The sequence below is a fragment of the Hemiscyllium ocellatum genome, chromosome 29 (genome assembly GCF_020745735.1).
Source record: "Hemiscyllium ocellatum isolate sHemOce1 chromosome 29, sHemOce1.pat.X.cur, whole genome shotgun sequence".
NCBI classification, from domain to species: Eukaryota; Metazoa; Chordata; class Chondrichthyes; order Orectolobiformes; family Hemiscylliidae; genus Hemiscyllium; species Hemiscyllium ocellatum.
Genome location: NC_083429.1, coordinates 18,231,643 through 18,248,171, shown reverse-complemented (window position 1 = coordinate 18,248,171; position 16,529 = coordinate 18,231,643). Strand labels below are relative to the sequence as shown.

General features: G+C 41.0%; 1 protein-coding gene across 1 annotated transcript in view; it reads left to right on the top strand.

The window, feature by feature from the left end:
- Positions 1–1,818: 1,818 nt before the first annotated feature.
- The window catches only part of ets1 (v-ets avian erythroblastosis virus E26 oncogene homolog 1), a 96,424-nt gene continuing 81,713 nt past the window's right edge, over positions 1,819–16,529 (top strand). The window contains exons 1-3 of the mRNA XM_060846712.1: positions 1,819–1,943; positions 2,893–2,974; positions 10,868–11,009. Coding sequence (XP_060702695.1) covers positions 2,906–2,974; positions 10,868–11,009 — 211 coding nt within the window. The 5' untranslated portion in view covers positions 1,819–1,943; positions 2,893–2,905. The remainder of the gene's footprint in view (positions 1,944–2,892; positions 2,975–10,867; positions 11,010–16,529) is intronic.

Genomic DNA, 16,529 nt, shown 5'->3' with positions numbered 1-16,529 from the left:
TGGAATGTTGTGAAAGATGCTGTAAAAATGTAATTCTTTCTTTTTGTCAATGTATCCTGGCTAATAGAGTCATTGAATTATAGAGTTTGACACCACAGGAAAAAGTCCTTCAGTCCATTGATTCTGTGCTGGTTAAATAAAAAGCCACCTAACTGCTCTAGTCTTATTTTCCAATACTTGGTCCAATGCTTTGTATGCCTTGGCATCACGAGTGCAAATCTAAATACTTCCTAAATGTTATGAGGGTTTCTACCTCTCTTGCCCTTACAAGGAAGGTCCCACCACCATCTGGATAAAAACAAATGGCGAACGCCTCCTCTAAACCACCTATTTTATCCCCGCTAAACCTTAATTCAATGTCCCTGGTCACTGATCCCTCCGTCAAGGAGAAAACTTCTTCCTTTCCACACAATTGATACCTGTCATAAATTTAACATTGTGTCTCTGATCAATCTCCCTGGTAACTCTTGCTCTGGTCACTGCATCTGAAGCTGCATTTTTTTTTCCCAAGCATTGTATGATTCTTGTGTTCCTGGTCACAGTCTCTCTGGTCACTGACTCTCTGGTTACTGTATCGAGACTCAATGTCTTTCTGGTTGGTGTGATCAGAGTGTCCCTGGGCACTGTTTCCTGGTCATTATATCCTGGTCATTGTATCCAGATCACTGTGTCCTGGTCAGTATCCCTGATCATTGAATCAGGATCACTGTGTACTGGTCAGTGCCCCTGGTCTTTATCTCCTGGTCACTGTACCAGATCCTGGTCAGTATCTCTGGTCATTAGCTCATGGTCATTGTATATGGATCACTGTGTCCTGGTCAGTGTCCCTGGTCATTATATCCTGGTCATTGTATTCAGATCACTGTATCCTGGTCAGTATACCTTGTCATTATATCCTGGTCATTGCATCTGGCTCACTGTGTCCTGGTCACTATCCCTGGTCATTGTATCAGGATCACTGTGTCCTGGTCAGTGCCCCTAGTCTTTATCTCTTGGTCATTGTATATGGATCACTGTGTTCTGGTCAGTGCCCCTGGTCATTATATCCTGGTCATTGTATCCAGATCACTGAGTCCTGGTAATTATCCCTGGTCACTGTGTCCATGGTCACTGCATCGTGGTCTGTGTCCCTGGTCTCAATCTCCTGGTCATTGTCAATGGTCATTGTGTCGTGGTCATTGTGTCCCTGGTCAGGGTCTCTGGTCACTGTATCCTGGTCACTGGGCAAAGTCTGTGGTCAGAGTCTCTGGTGACTGTGTCCTTCTAACTGTTTTGCTGGTCACAGTCTCTGGTCACTGTATCTTGGTCACTGTTTCACTGGTCAGAGTCTCTGGTCAATAATTCCCCGGTCACTGTGTCTCTGGTCACTGTGTCCTGGTCATTGTGTCTCTGGTCACTGTATCCTGGTCACTGTATCCTGGTCATTGTGTCTCTGGTCAAAGTCTCTGGTCAATGTGTCCTGGTCACTGTATCTCTGGTCAGAGTCTCTGGTCACTGTATCCTGGTCACTGTGTCTCTGGTCAATGATTCCCTGGTCACTGTGTCCCTGTTTGCTGATGGGTAAGGGACTCTTCTTTGTTCTGAGTATCTCAAAGACCAACGTTTCGAATTGTCCAAATAAAGGACAGCCAGCCCAGTCTCTAAATCTCTCTTGAGCATTGATAGTTGCGGCTGTGCGAGAACAAATTGTAACCGGACCAGCCCCGTGCGACCTTTTGCAATTCCTGTTTCAGGAAGGTTGGGATCCGGTAGGACGTGATGTAAATTATCCTGGTCTGTTAAATAGGTGGAGTCCACTCGCAGTCCCTGCCACTGCAGCCCTGAGGGATTGAGGACTGGCGTTTCAGTGGAGAGCACGCAGTGTTGGGAAGGTGTGAGAGTTGGACTGGGATCAGGGCTCCAATAACCGCCGAGGAACCCGCTTCGCCCCTTACACCGAGTTAGTGAGTAACTGTGTCCTGAAATTATCACTCTGTTGGGTTTAACTTTCAAATGTCTAAAATCTCTCTCACTCCAGTTTGAAGGTTATTGAGGGGGAAAGGTCACGGACCAGAACTCACAAGAATTCGTTTGTTGGGAAAAAAAAATCCTCAGATGTAATCTTTTTTCCCTGAGCTGAGTGCAGAGGATAATGTGTGGGATTCCGGGTTCTGTCGACTCCGTGTACACATGATTCAAGCTGTTAACATCGATCCCGGACTGGATCAATCAATGTCACAACACTCAGCCAGCACAGGACACTTCCCAGGGAATATGCACAGTTCCTCAATTCCCTGCACACAACGTTCTTAATGAATCTGTGCCTCTTAATAGCCAGTAAAGTATCAATAACTGTTTTAAGAACGTGTGTGAGTAATCAGGTACGAACTATCCAAGTCAATTGGAACAAATATCACTTAATTTATTACATCCGTGACTGCTCACCAGAAAATAATCAGTTTTCATCACCGTGCACAACAGCATGAGCCATTGTGTACAAATTATGTAATATAACAGGGCAGTGTGTCAATACGACCCTGTAGCCACTGCCCATGCTTCACCATTCACTTCACTGGGTCGATCCGTGAGTCCACCTCATATTAACCCCTGCTTTTTAATATCGTGGTCACATTGATGGCATTTCTCCCCATTGTTTCACAGTATTCAATATTACTATCAGTAATGTTAGCAAATCTCTGCCAGAAAGCATTGTGTAGATGACCTGTCTTACTTTATGTTTAATTTTGATAAAAATGTTGACGATATGTTCAATATTTATGTGTACGTTAATTAAAATCCATGAAGAAAAGCATACAAATGATGGAATGGGAGTGAATGAGGTTGGTGTTTTTCTTCCCAGGGGACTGTCAGATGATCAAACATTTAACAGGCTCTTGTTTCTTGTGGTTCTAGGCAGATCTGGAGGATGAATTATTACCCTGAGGCAATGGCTGGAAGCTGCAGCTCCTACTCTCCACCTTATAGGGACCTAATGGTAGGTTGTGCGGAAAGCCAAGCATCCTGATCATCGAGCCTTGAACGTGTCAGGAAATTGTAAAATCACACAACCTAGGCAGATGTATAAGAAAAAATGCAGCATTATTCACCCTTTAAAAGGTCTGGCATTCCCCACCACCCACACTCACCCAGTAACTATCCTTCTAATGAGAAGAGCTTAGAATTTGCCAACAGGATTATGAGACTGTGCTGGCAAAAGGGAAATACTGAAAATAGAAACACAGCAGAAAAGGCAACTTGGTGTTTTCAGCTGTTATGCTGTTTTAAAGGAGAAAGAAAATGACTTGTGTTGCCATTTTCAAAATATCCACTGAATTTGATTACTTAATAACCTTCAGTATAAGAAAGAAACACAGATTTAGAAATTAAATTATTTTGCTCTTGTTCTACAAATGTTTCATTATTCTGTGACAGAATTGTGCTACTTGTCATATTGGGAAGAATCCCCCTTAAGTATCCAGTATATTCAAGCAGAGATCTAACTGCCTGTTTAAGTTGGTTTTGAAAGGTCAGAGCATGTGTGGTCAGTTCTTTTTAGTTCTTTGGCAGCCCATTCCATTTCTTAAAGTGACTTGGAAGAGTTCCACATGAAATTAATATTAAAATTTTACTCCCACTTCCTTAACCTCTCATACCATTCTGAATTGACTGACTTTGGTATCCCCTGCAATCATTGGCCTGTTTCTGGGCCACAGTGGACAGAGTCCCTGTCATTACTGGTCCTTCTTATGATACTGAGAAGAACTGTTGATTTATAGTCACTCCCTCCTTTGCATCTTTGATGATCTTTTCCCCAATAAAATGTTTACTGCCTCTCATGCAGAGCAGTTCTGCTACCTCCAACTTCACTTTGGTCGGGTCAAAAAGATACAGTTTTTGTGCACCAATGCACAAATGGCTTGTCTATGCATTATTTGAGCTGGATAGGTGACATAGAACTCTTCAAGGTGACAGTTCCTTCAAAAATACCATAAATTCATCTTGGAGATGAGATAAACCCTCTAACCCTGTCTTTTATTTTTAACAAAACATCTCTCTTCATTACCAAACTTCTTAAACATCTAAATAAAAACTGAAAGAACTGCGGATGCTGTAAATCAGAAATGAAAACAGAAATTGCTGGAAAAGCTCAGCAGATCTGGCAGCGTCTGGGCAGAGAAATCAGAGTTAACGTTTCGGGGCCAGTGAGGCTTCCTCAGAACCTTTCCGAGAAACATGACTGGACCTGAAATGTTAACTCTGATTACTCTTCACAGATGCTGCCAGATCTGCTGAGCTTTTTCAGCAATTTCTGTTCTTAAACATCTATCCTCATGAGTTACCCTCAACTTTAACAGTAAATATAGGAAGTTCAAAGATTTTTTTTCTTACTAAGATTGAGACTATTCAGTTACCTCTGCTGCTTCCCCCCCTTCACTTTGCAAACCAAATCAAACTTTTCATCCCTGGTGCATCTCTAATTTCCCTTAACATAATCCTGTATATTTGTCTCTGATGTTTCTCATCACATCAGCTCTGAACCTATTGAGATTTATGCACTTAAGCACTAAAGCATATTTCCTTCACCACTGCTAATGCTTTAGTCCTTTATTCCCCTGAAGGCTGTTGGCATGTTCAGCAATTGACATACATATAGAGCACTGTGTGTACCGAAGGTAAGGAGCATTCACCAATCTACAAATCTACAAATATGCATTGTTGTTTCGTTGCACTCTGTGTTGTCTCTGCTGATCTCAGAATGTCACCTGATAAAGAGTATGAGAAGTACAATTCTTTAGACGTGAAAGTAAACGTGCAACTGTGTAAGACTATGGTCTGAAAGTTAAGGCTATGCCAAGGCTGGAAATAAAGGGTACTGTGGCTGGAAACCTACAAAACTGATCGAGTTTCCCAATGTAGGCCAAGACCTGGGCCCCAGCCAGGTGGATAGGCTAATTATATGCCCAATTAAGAGTAAGTAATGAATGTAGACGAGATTTTCCAGTTGATCTCCAATTCCTCATTATGACAGGGACACTTGAACAATTAGTGGCGAGTCAGGCTGTCTACAGGGCCATATGTCTACAGTGGTTGGGTCTACAGCCAAACACGACTGTTCAGAGAGGCCTCTCCACACCTGCACCCTTCCCCCAACTACACCTAATCACCTACTTCTCAACCTGGATGTTTGCTGTGGTTCATATTTATATCTTTAAAGTAATGGCTGAAATAGCCTTTTCCTATTGAAGCACCCTCTTAATCACCAACCTGTGGGTGGGGTGTGGAATGAGGAGTTGGGGTGTCAGTTTGCTCAGTTGGCTGGATGGCTGGCTTGTGATGCAGAGTGGCTCCAACAGCCTCCATTCAATTCCAGCACTGGCTGAAGATCCCACCTTCTTAACTTTACACTTTGCCTGGAGGTTGATGACCTTCACGTTAAAGCACTACCAGTTGTCTTTCTCCAATGACAGAACAGCCTATGGTCCAGCAGGTCTGTGGCAAGTACTCTTTCCTTCAGATTGGTAATCCTCTTATGCAAGGTGAAAGTGAGCACTGCAGATGCTGGAGATTAGAGCCAAGAGTGTGGTGCTGGAAAAGCACAGCTGGTCAGGCAGCATCCATGGAGCAGGAGAATCGATGTTTCGGGCAAACGTTTCCTGATGAAGGAATTTTGCCAAAACATCGATTTTCCTGCAGCTTGGATGCTGCCTTACCTGCCATGTTTTTCCAGCACCGCATTCTTGATCCTCTTATGTTGAAAGGCCTCTCCAGCTTTAGAAGCTTCCCCACCATCCTCAACTGGGCAGGGAACCTGTCCCCATGCCTATTAAGCCCTAATCAAAATTCCAGGTCAGTGTTTGATTCTCCATCGGTGAGGAGTCAAAACCCAGAAACAGTCCTAGGTCCTGTTTCATACCTCTGAGGTGAAATTCTGCCTTGTGTATGTGACTGAGTGTGTACATATGCGTTTGCTTACTTGTGTACATGTGGATATTTGAGTGCATGAATATACAAATTAGTGAGCTGCTATTGTGTCCAAGTGTTTCTGTGACTGAGTGTGTGAGTATTAACAACCGTGGGTGAGAGACTACATGTGTGCAGTTATATCTGTGACTGTGTAAATGTGTGTATGGTTGCACCTGTGCATTTGAGAGATTGTTTAGGTTGATTGGGAATCTAAATAATCGGTATACAGTCTTCATTTAGGATTGAAATGAAGAGAAATTACTTCATTCAACATGTTGTAAATCTATGGAATTGCCCACCCTTTAGAATTGTAGATGCAGCAATGTTGAATACATTTAGGATTGGATTTAGTCAGATTTTTCATCTCTCAAGGTATCAAAGGGATATGGGGAGCAGATAGAAATGTGACATTTAACTCCAAGATCAGCAGTTGCGGAGAATGCAGGTAAGTGGAGTTGAAATGCCCATCAGCCATGATTGAATGGCAGAGTGGATTCGATGGGCCGAATGGCCTTCCTTCCACTCCTATGTCTTATGGTCTTATAGTTATGATGTTGAATGGTAGTGCAGGCTTGGAGAGCGAAATGGTCTACTACTGATCCTATTTCTTGTGCTCTTATACTATTTCATTCAGGCTATCCAGTTGACTTTAATGATAGCACTAAGATAAGAGATTAAAACTTTTGAAGTTGAATTCTAGGTCCCTGGTCAGATTCAGCAGGAGGAGAAGGGGAACTGAAATGAAAGACCTCTTCATCCCATCAAAGAAAATATGGTGGATAGGTATTTTTAATAAGAGTTCATTAGTTAGAAAATGTCTCTGGCCTTGGATAACTGAAACGATTTATTGATCTTGCTGGGGCACAGCGTTCTTCATTTCACAACTCTGTGGTTAGAACTGAGATTGGTCAATGCCACAGGCAAATAGGAAAGAAAATAGCAGATGCCAGTCACTCTGTCTGGTGATCAGTGATAAAGCTGTCAGTCTCAGGCCATCACTCACTTCTCTGTGCATTGAACAACTTCAGTTCTTCTTATACAATGCCATAACGAAAATTTTGAAATGAACTCAATCTGAGGATTTCTAAATAGCTGAGGGCATCATGAATAACAGATACAGTAGGAAGCAATATTGCCAACTATAGCTGTAACCCGGTTAGAATTCTCTAATTCATGACACTCTTATTATACAATCAGTTTGTGCAGTTTGTTGTTCAGTTGTTTGACTGCAGTCAAGATTTTCAAATCTGGCTGTGAGGTGATAAATTAATACAAGAATGTAGTAAATGATTATTATCATTGAAATTTATTTTGCAGATCCCTAAAAGTATACAATGACTATTACAGAAAATAAAACATTTTGTGTTTTTCAATATCTCCAAGTACTTTCTCTGCAGTGAATTCCTCTGAAACATATCGATGCAATTGAGGAAAATGTAGCAAAAATTAGGCTAAGAGTAAGGTTTTGTAAATCAAATGAATGACCAGTTAATATGTGTGTGGAGTTTGATTAAAGGAATAGTATCGGTTTAAACTCTGATAAATCACAAAGATTTATTTGTATACTCAAATAATCAAGAATGGGTTTAATGCCTCATTTTTACAGATTACTTCTGGCAAAGGTGATTCAAGATTTGACACAGTAGAAGCATCAGGAAAGATTTTGCAAAAGGGAAGGAAGACAGGAGACCTAATGGGCCTGTTTAAAATTATAGTAGGGCTTGGTAGGGTTTCCACTATAGGGATTCTAAAACTCAGTGCCATATATAGTCACTAATAAATCCAATAAGGAGTTTAGAGAAACATCTTTTGGAAGAGAATGTTTAGAATATGGAACTCATTACCACATTCAGCAGTTAAGACAAATCGTACAAGCATGCTGAAGAGGAAGCTACCTGAATATTTGAGGGAGAAAAGGATACTAAGATATTTTGATTGGGTGAGTTGAGGTCAGAGGCATGTATGGATTATAAATAATGATATTGAAGAGTTGAGCTGAATTGCCTGTTCCTGTGCTGTAAATTATCTGAACCGAATACTTTTAATACAATTTATAAGATGTTAATTTCTGTCCTTTTCTGTTACAGCTTCTATTTACGTTATTAACACAGACTGAGAGTCATAAAGTCATAGAAACATAGAGGTGTACAGCATGGAAACAGAACCTTTGCTCCAACTTGTCTATGCCGACCAGATAATCCATATTAATCTAGTCCCATTTACCAACATAAACCCTTCCTATCCATATACACATCCAAATGCCTTTTAAATGTTATAATTGTACCAGTGTCCACCACTTCCTCTGGCAGCTCATTCCATACATACACCACCCTCTGTATGACAAAGTTGCCCTTTAGATCCCTTTTATATCTTTCCCCTCTCATCCTAAACCTATGCCCTCTAGTTCTGGACTCCCCCACCCCAGGGAAAAGACCTTGTCTATTTGTCCTATCCATGGCCCTCATGATTTTATAAATCACTATAAGGTCACCCCTCAGCCTCCAATGCTCCAGGGAAAAGAGCCTCCACCTATTCAATCTCCCCTGACAGTTCAAATCCTCCAACATCCTTATAAATTTTTTTCTGAACCCTTTCAAGTTTCACAACATCCTGCTGGTAGGAGAGATATGCTGTTTTTAGTTTTTGATTACATTTGTACACATGCAACATTAAGACAGTTTAATGCAGTAGAAAATTGATGCATGGTCCAAGATGGTATTTCCATGATTACAACATGATTTCCACTTTTCTGCTTTGCATGGCTGCGGTTTGTATTTTCGACGCATGGCTGCAGATAGTTGCAGAAGGAGTTATGTATTTAAAACTGGAATAATCTAGTTCTAGCTATTGGTCCAGTGCAGGGTTATCTCAATCCTAGTGGGTAGAGTTTAAGTCTCTGACAGATCATTGTGAGCAAGCCCCATTTCTAAACTCTGGAACAGTGTAGATCCAGTTGTGTTATTCATTGGCAATTAATTCTGGCTGTTGACTGTAGTGCTGAAAGGGTTAACACCGAGGAGTTACCAAGTAGCACCCACTTTGATACTGTCATTTGGACTGTGGGCAGAACAGCACCAGATCTCAAAGCAGTGACATCTAACATCCTCCTCAAAGTTACTATTTTGATAATATCAATGTAACCTGAAGCTAGTTTTTAACGTACAATAATTCACACTGGATTAACAAAAGACTCTTCTAATCTGCCTTCAGAAATTATTTACTTGTACAACACTGAACCAAACCGTGGGCTGCACGGTGGCACAGTGGTTAGCACTGCTGCCAGAGACCCGGGTTCAATTCCCACCTCAGGCGACTCTCTGTGTGGAGTTTGCACATTCTCCCCTTGTCTACGTGGGTTTCCTCCGGGTGCTCCGGTTTCCTCCCACAGTCCAAAAATGTGCAGATTAGGTGAATTGGCCATACTAAGTTGCCTGTAGTGTTACATGAAGAGGTAAATGTAGGGGAATGGGTCTAGGTGGGTTGCGCTTCGGCGGGTCGGTGTGGACTTGTTGGGCCGAAGGGCCTGTTTCCATACTGTAAGTAATCTAAACATAACCTGTAGTTTCCTATAATTAAAGAGGATGGTGGCAACAAGCTTCAACAGGAGCAGCAGCTCACATGGTGAATTGAGCTGGCACAGCCATAATACTGGCTTTGCCAGATATCCTCACATCCTAACAGCAAATAAAAAAGATGAGGTTAGAGATTAAAAAACAGCAGAACTATGGATGCTGGAAATCAGAAAGAAAAGAAGTTGCTGGAAAAGCTCAGCAGGTCTGACAACATCTGTGGAAAGAAATCAGAGTTTGGGGTCCAGTGACCCTTCCACAGAACTTCAGAACTAGGAGAAAGGGTGGGGGGAGGGGTTAAGGAGTAAACGATAGGTACATTCAGAGCCCAAAGAGACAGAACAGCCAGACAGGCAAAGGAGTGGATAATGGTAAGCCTGGGAGAATGAATACCTACTAATTGGGACTATTAATGGATAACACTGGGTTCATGTAATTGTGATAACAAGGCCTGATGTGTGAGGTTTGGGGTACGGAGAAGCTGCTTCAAGCCCTAAGATTGTTGGACTCGATATTGAGTCTCGAGTTCCAAAATGGAAAATGAGGTGCTGGTCTTCCAGCTTGCGCTGGGCTTGACTGGAGCAATTCAACTCACCATCTGTTCCCTGACCAATATCCCTGTCTCAGGCTTGCTGCAGTGCCCCAAGCTCAGTGCAAACTGGAAGAACAGCAGCTCATTTTCCACTTTGGAAACTCTACAACCTTCAGGACTCAATATCAAGCTCAATTTTAGGGTGTGAGGCTTCTTCACCCATATCCTTACCCCAACCCCCACTGAACGTTAAAGTGAACCTGTACTGTACATGCTTTGGGAAAGCTTAATGCAGTAATGTAGAGGGGTATAATTTTCTATTCAACCCATGCTGCATCTGTACTTTTATCTGTACACAAGAATGACGGACAGTGTAAACAGGAAAGAAACTAGGATCTAATCTACTCTGTACCCACCCTGCAAATGTTTGAAGGGACAGTTTAGAGGATTCTTTACTCTAAAGTCAACTCGTGTTGCACCTGATTTGGAATTTTTTGATGGGACTCCATATAGACATTTATTCTGCATCAATCCATGTTGTAGTTGTAGCTGTAGCTGAATTGAAAGTGCTGGGTGCCATAATATTGCAAGGACTTGCAGAGCAGGTTCGAAGCTCCCCCTCCTAAGTCCCATGTTTGAGGGTTCTTAGTGATCACTGCAACTAATCTTGGTTGTACCTGATCCTTGCCACTCCCACAAAACAGCATTTTGTAACCTCTCAGAATCCAATCAAAAGCATAATGTCTGCAATAAAAAAAATCTAAGATGCTTTCATGCCTTTGTGTGTGGTTCCATGCATTGAGGTGCTGTTTCTGTATTTCAGAGACACATTCCTGTTGACATGTGCGGGGACCCATCCATGGGAGGATTTCCTGATAACTGCTACCAGCAAAGATTCTACAATGGACATCAAGAAGAGCTTGCAGCTCAGGAGGTACCTACTGGTCTTGAGTATTCCACTCCAGGTAAGAGGGTGCAACGCACTAATAACTTGATCCCTTTCCCATGCCACTTATTAAAAAAAAGTGTTTTGCAACATGAGTGCAGAATGTGCTTAGCCTCATTATGGAAATCGCATTTCATCCTGAAAAATGGGTTCAAATCAATACTAACTAATAGGATGAAGGTTTTCTGCTGAAAATCTAATAAAGGTTTGCCCACAGGGTTGAAGTTTTCTTTTTGATAAAGATCTTATTTAATCAGTGACACAGTCCCTCATTAATAAAAAAGTCTCCCGGCCTTGATTATTATATGTTCTCCTCTATCTTTGTCGGATGATCTCCTCTCTCTGATAAAGGTCTCTTTTTTCTTTGATGGCCTCATTGATAAGAATGTCCTTTCTTTGACGAAGTCTCACTGTGTCTCTAATAGCTATTGATGAAGATGAAAGAAAGGAACTGAAATAATACCAAAAAAAGCTGAAAATATAGAGTAGGTCATAGAGGAGGAGAAATACAATGGCTATGAAGCTTTCATTAAGACTGATGTAAATAAGGTAAAATTAGTTTTCTTTTAACGTTTCAATCCTTCCTTTCATAGTGTGAAATCCACAAATGCTACTGCCTGTGCCCCTTTGTTTGCAGACATTGCTTCCCACCATGATCGTGGCCCCATCAAATCAATTTCCACTTTGCTCTCCTAGATCCTTCTTTCATTATTTCTCTCCTCCCCGTCTTCCCAAATTACTGTTGCAACTCTTCAGTTTGCCATATTCACCTGATTTATCTACTTTATCCTAGGCTTGAATCCCTTTTCCATAAGCTTCCAGATTCATTCGAGATCTCTGCTGAGATTCTTCAAAGAGACTTTTTTGGCCTCCTCTCTTGCAGCAATCACAATTTCCCAATCCAATTCTCTTGTCTACCTTTTCCCCTGCCTAACTCACTCTTCTCAGTGATAGATCTAATAGACTCTGCCAGTAGTCCTGCTATCATGGCCTCTTCCCATACAGGAGAAAGTGAGGACTGCAGATGCTGGAGATCAGAGTCAAGAGTGGAGTGCTGGAAAAACACAGCAGGTCAAGCAGCATCTGAGGAGCAGGATAATCGACATTTCAGAGATAAACTGCCTGACCCACTGTGCTTTTCCAGCACCACATTCTCGACCCTTTCTATATATTCCTCCATAATGTCTGTTCAATCACAACCAATGAACTTGAAATCCATATATGTATCCTGGATGATTGCATCAAATTCCTTACCTTGGTGGAAATCTGGCTGAGAGGTGATATCCCTGTTCCACTAATTGGATATTGCTTTCACCATTTAATTGATGCAGACATGTATGTCACGGCAATGTAGCCCTTTGAACCAAATTTCACTTTGACCTGAGCCCCTAGTACTTTCCCCTTCTTTGAGCATTCCATCTTGTTCTACCATTCAAAACCTTGTTCTGTACCAGCCATCCACATAGCATGACAGTTTCTTAAGTAGATATGCTCACTACTTTCTCCCCTTAAGCCTTTACATGAATAGCTTCCCATTTCAGGACATTTTGACCTTCATATCAACTCATAACATTCTGTCGCTTTTCCCTGAATTCACCCCCTGCTTTGACCTCACATTTTATGTAAACATCCCACATATACTCACAGTCACCCACATGATCTTGCCATCTACTCAAACCTCCAACTCATTGAGATATTGAGATCTCTGCTGAGATTCAAATCTGGCCTATTGAAGACATCTAATGCTGCATCACTCATACATCTTTCCACAAAACCTTTATATCATGCAGTGGTAGCGCCTCTACCTCTGAGCCAGGAGGGTGAGGTTCAAGTTTCACCTGTTCCAGTATTGTGTCATAACATGTCTGAGTAGATTGATTGGAAGTAGCTACACCCCTGTACATTATGCATGTTTAACAGAGAGACCAGAAATAAAAAATATTCTCTTAGATAGGGTTCTGTTTGACAGCTGCAAAAAACTGTCAACTTTTCTTGATTGACACCTTTAAATGATTACAATAAATTCTTATTTCTGTGATCTCTTTTAGCAAAGTCTCAATGTTTATTTTCACAAGATTGAGTGCTGTGAAGTTTTGAAGTCTCTGGTCATTAATGCTTTAATGTTCTGTTTGATTGACATTTTTAAAAGAATTGCAAGAACTACAGTTTTTTCAAATCATATTTGTGAATCCTTTCTAAGCAGACCCTAATGTGTTATTATTACTATTTAGTTCCTTACATAGTGCACACTATGTAAATAGGCATGGATATGGGAGGGTGGGTCACGTGGTCATCAATTACCATGGTAGACAACATGGGTAAGATCTTTTAAACATACTTTTCAGACATTTTCTGAATCAAGTCAATGGTTTCTGAATCCTTTGAGGCACTGTGAACCATGAGTCATTCAGAATCTGGCCTGATGACAATTGAAGGGAGCTATGAGAAAGGCTATCTCATGCAATGCAGCCAGCCAGGTCAAGAGCATCATTCACTACTCACATCCTTATGCTGTGCCAATGGAAACTGGGGCACTGGGAATGGGAGCAGGTGGCACTACAATCGGATCCTACTTGCCAACATCAAATGGCTCCAAAGTTCTTCTGACTCCAGGTTCATGTTGATATAACAATAAATCATTTTTCTTCTTGGTGGTAGTTCTGAATGAAAGGAGCTGTAAATATGCCAGTGCAGTGTTTCTTCTTGATTTTAGTGGTAGGACCTAGGCATCTATCTGAACAGAGTAATTTCTAACCACTGGATGGAACATACCTTCGCATTTCCATCCTTGTTGCCCTGCCCACTGTTCTCAGCAATAGAGCAATATTAAAGGACAATCATACTGCATTTTTGATGCTGACTGAACTGCAAAGTGCAGACTGAGTCCTGTGAATCTGGCTGTGACTTAAAGTTGACAAGTAGCGAGATTGTGATTGGGCCCACATCTCACATGTATTGTGCAACTACATCTGTGGTGAGAAACCATGTGAATATTTAATAAGGCTCATCCATTGTTTTTATATGAATAAAGTGTTAACAGTACAGTTGTCACTCTGTTTTCCACTCAAAGTTTCACTGGCATTTCTGACATGGAAGCAGATGGTCCAGCTTCAATGCTGCTGGTTGGCATCCACTTGAAAAAAAAAGTTACTGTTTGGAAAAAAAATTGTGAAGCGTTTATTCTTGAGAAAAGAATAGTGCACCACAAACCAACACAATAGCAATATATGATGATCAACAGAGAAGTATAAACAGGAAAGCCAGCCTATGCGCTTAGTGCAGAGTTACCACACATCTAATCTGAGCCTTATCATTGAACCACATTGAGTCATCACCTCTAAAACTGCAGCTCTGTTAGGACTTTTCTTTGTGTATCTCTATTCTATCAAGAAGATTAGTGTTGTTTTTCACATTTTTATTCTTGTCACTTCAATAAGTTTGAATTAAATCACCCTTAACACTCTTCCCTCTCCCTAATTTGACCAAGCTGAGACAAGCTATTTTTGAACACTGTCTTGCTCTAATTCACTCATTCCCAAACTCTCGAAATTTCCATTATGTTACCTCCTTCCTGAAATCCCTGAAAGGTTTTGGTACCTAATTATTATTTTAATCTCATTTTACCTTCCTATTCACGTGGTATGCTATGATGTGAACTTTGCTCTAAACATTTCAGCAAAACAACCTCTGAAAATCAATATTGTGCAGCTAACAATCAGTATTGTTGCATTTCCAGAACACTCAGTTGCATTTCCAGAATCAAGCCTAAATTAACTCCGTATTCTCAGAGTTATTCTCAACTACTTCACTGGGCAGGGAATTCCACAGATTCACAACCCTTTGGGTGAAGAAGTCAATTTGGTCCTAAATCTGCTCCCCATAATTTTGAAACTATAGCCTCTTGTCCGAGCTTCACCTGACAGTGGAAATATCCTCTCTACTTCTATCTTATCTATTTCCTTCATAATTATATATGTTTCTATAAGATCCCCACTCATTCTTCTAAATTCCAATGAATATAATCCCAGTCTACTCAGCATCTCCTCATAAGCCAACCCCCTCAACTCTGGAATCAACCTAGTGAATCTCATCTACACACCCTCTAGTGCCAGTAAATCCTTTCTTAAGTAGAGACCAAAACTGCACACAACTCCAGGCATGGCCACACCAGCACCTTGTACAGCTGCAACGTTACCTCTCTGCTTTTAAAATCAATCCCTCTCGCAATGAAAGACAACATTCCATTTGTCTTCCTAATTGCTTGTTGTACCTGCAGACCAACCCTCTATGATTCATGCACAAGGACACTCCAGTCCCTCTGGACAGCAACATGCTGCAAATTTTTACCATTCAAATGCCTGGGACCTTTGCCTATTCACTTAAACTATGTTCCTCTGCAAAGTTTCTCAGTCCTTTGCAAACTTTGATCTGCCATGCATCTTAGTGTCATCTGCAAACTTTGACAAACAATATGTGGTCCCCTACTCCAAATCATCTATGTAAATTGCGAATAATTGCAGTCCCAACATTGACTTCTGAGGCACACCACTAGTCACTGATTGCCAACCAGAAAAGCACTAATTTATCCCTTCTCTTTGCTTCCTGTTAGTTAACCAATCCTCTATCCATGCTAATACATTGCATATAATGCCATGCATCTTTATCTTATGCAGAAGCCCTTTGTGTGGAACCTTCACTCATGTTTCTTCTTGCATTTTCCATCCTTCCCTATTCTTGATTTGAATACTTTCGTGTCATCCATGAAAACTATTCTAAATTTGCATCTTTTTGTTTTTTTTTTGCTTGGTGAGAATTGTAGAAATGAGGAATTGTGAATTAGCCAGGAAGAAAAACTAAAATAAACCAGAGATAAAGCCTTTGAAATAAGGAAGGAGACTGGAAATATAAAATGCACAAGCAAGAAACACAGTTCAAATCTTTTTGCATTTTGGCTGGGAATTTCTTGACGGCACCAAGCAATAAATGCCTCACCCAACATCTAGGAATATGTCTGTCCTTCAAGCTTGCTGAATAGACTTGAGTTACATTGGTTAAAGGGTGATCTTAGATAGACAATAAGGGTACATGTAGCAATTAACTGAAGTAAGGTATTCAGACTCAGAATCAAGTGGGAAATAAATGGTAACATCTTGAAAAATGCCTGTATTGTGGAGAAGGAAGTACTGGATGTCTTGAAACACATAAAGGTAGGTAAATCCTCAGGACCTAATCAGGTGTACCCTAGAACTCTGTGGGGAGTTAGGAAGTGATCTCAATAAACAGCACGTGAGCAGTCAGTTTAAAGAGGCACCATTACGTTTTCTAAAAATGTGATGGAGTGGCATCAAGTAATTATTTTCTTCCTCTATTTTTATAAAATAAATTTGGCAAATATATTTATTTATGAATACAGGAAGAGAGAGAAAAACAGTCTAACAATGTTTACCTTTTGGTACGACATTCCTCATACATTCCCCCCATCTATAATTGTCAATGTTGCTAAACTGTCTCTTTAACCTGATTGCTCACTCGCTGTTTA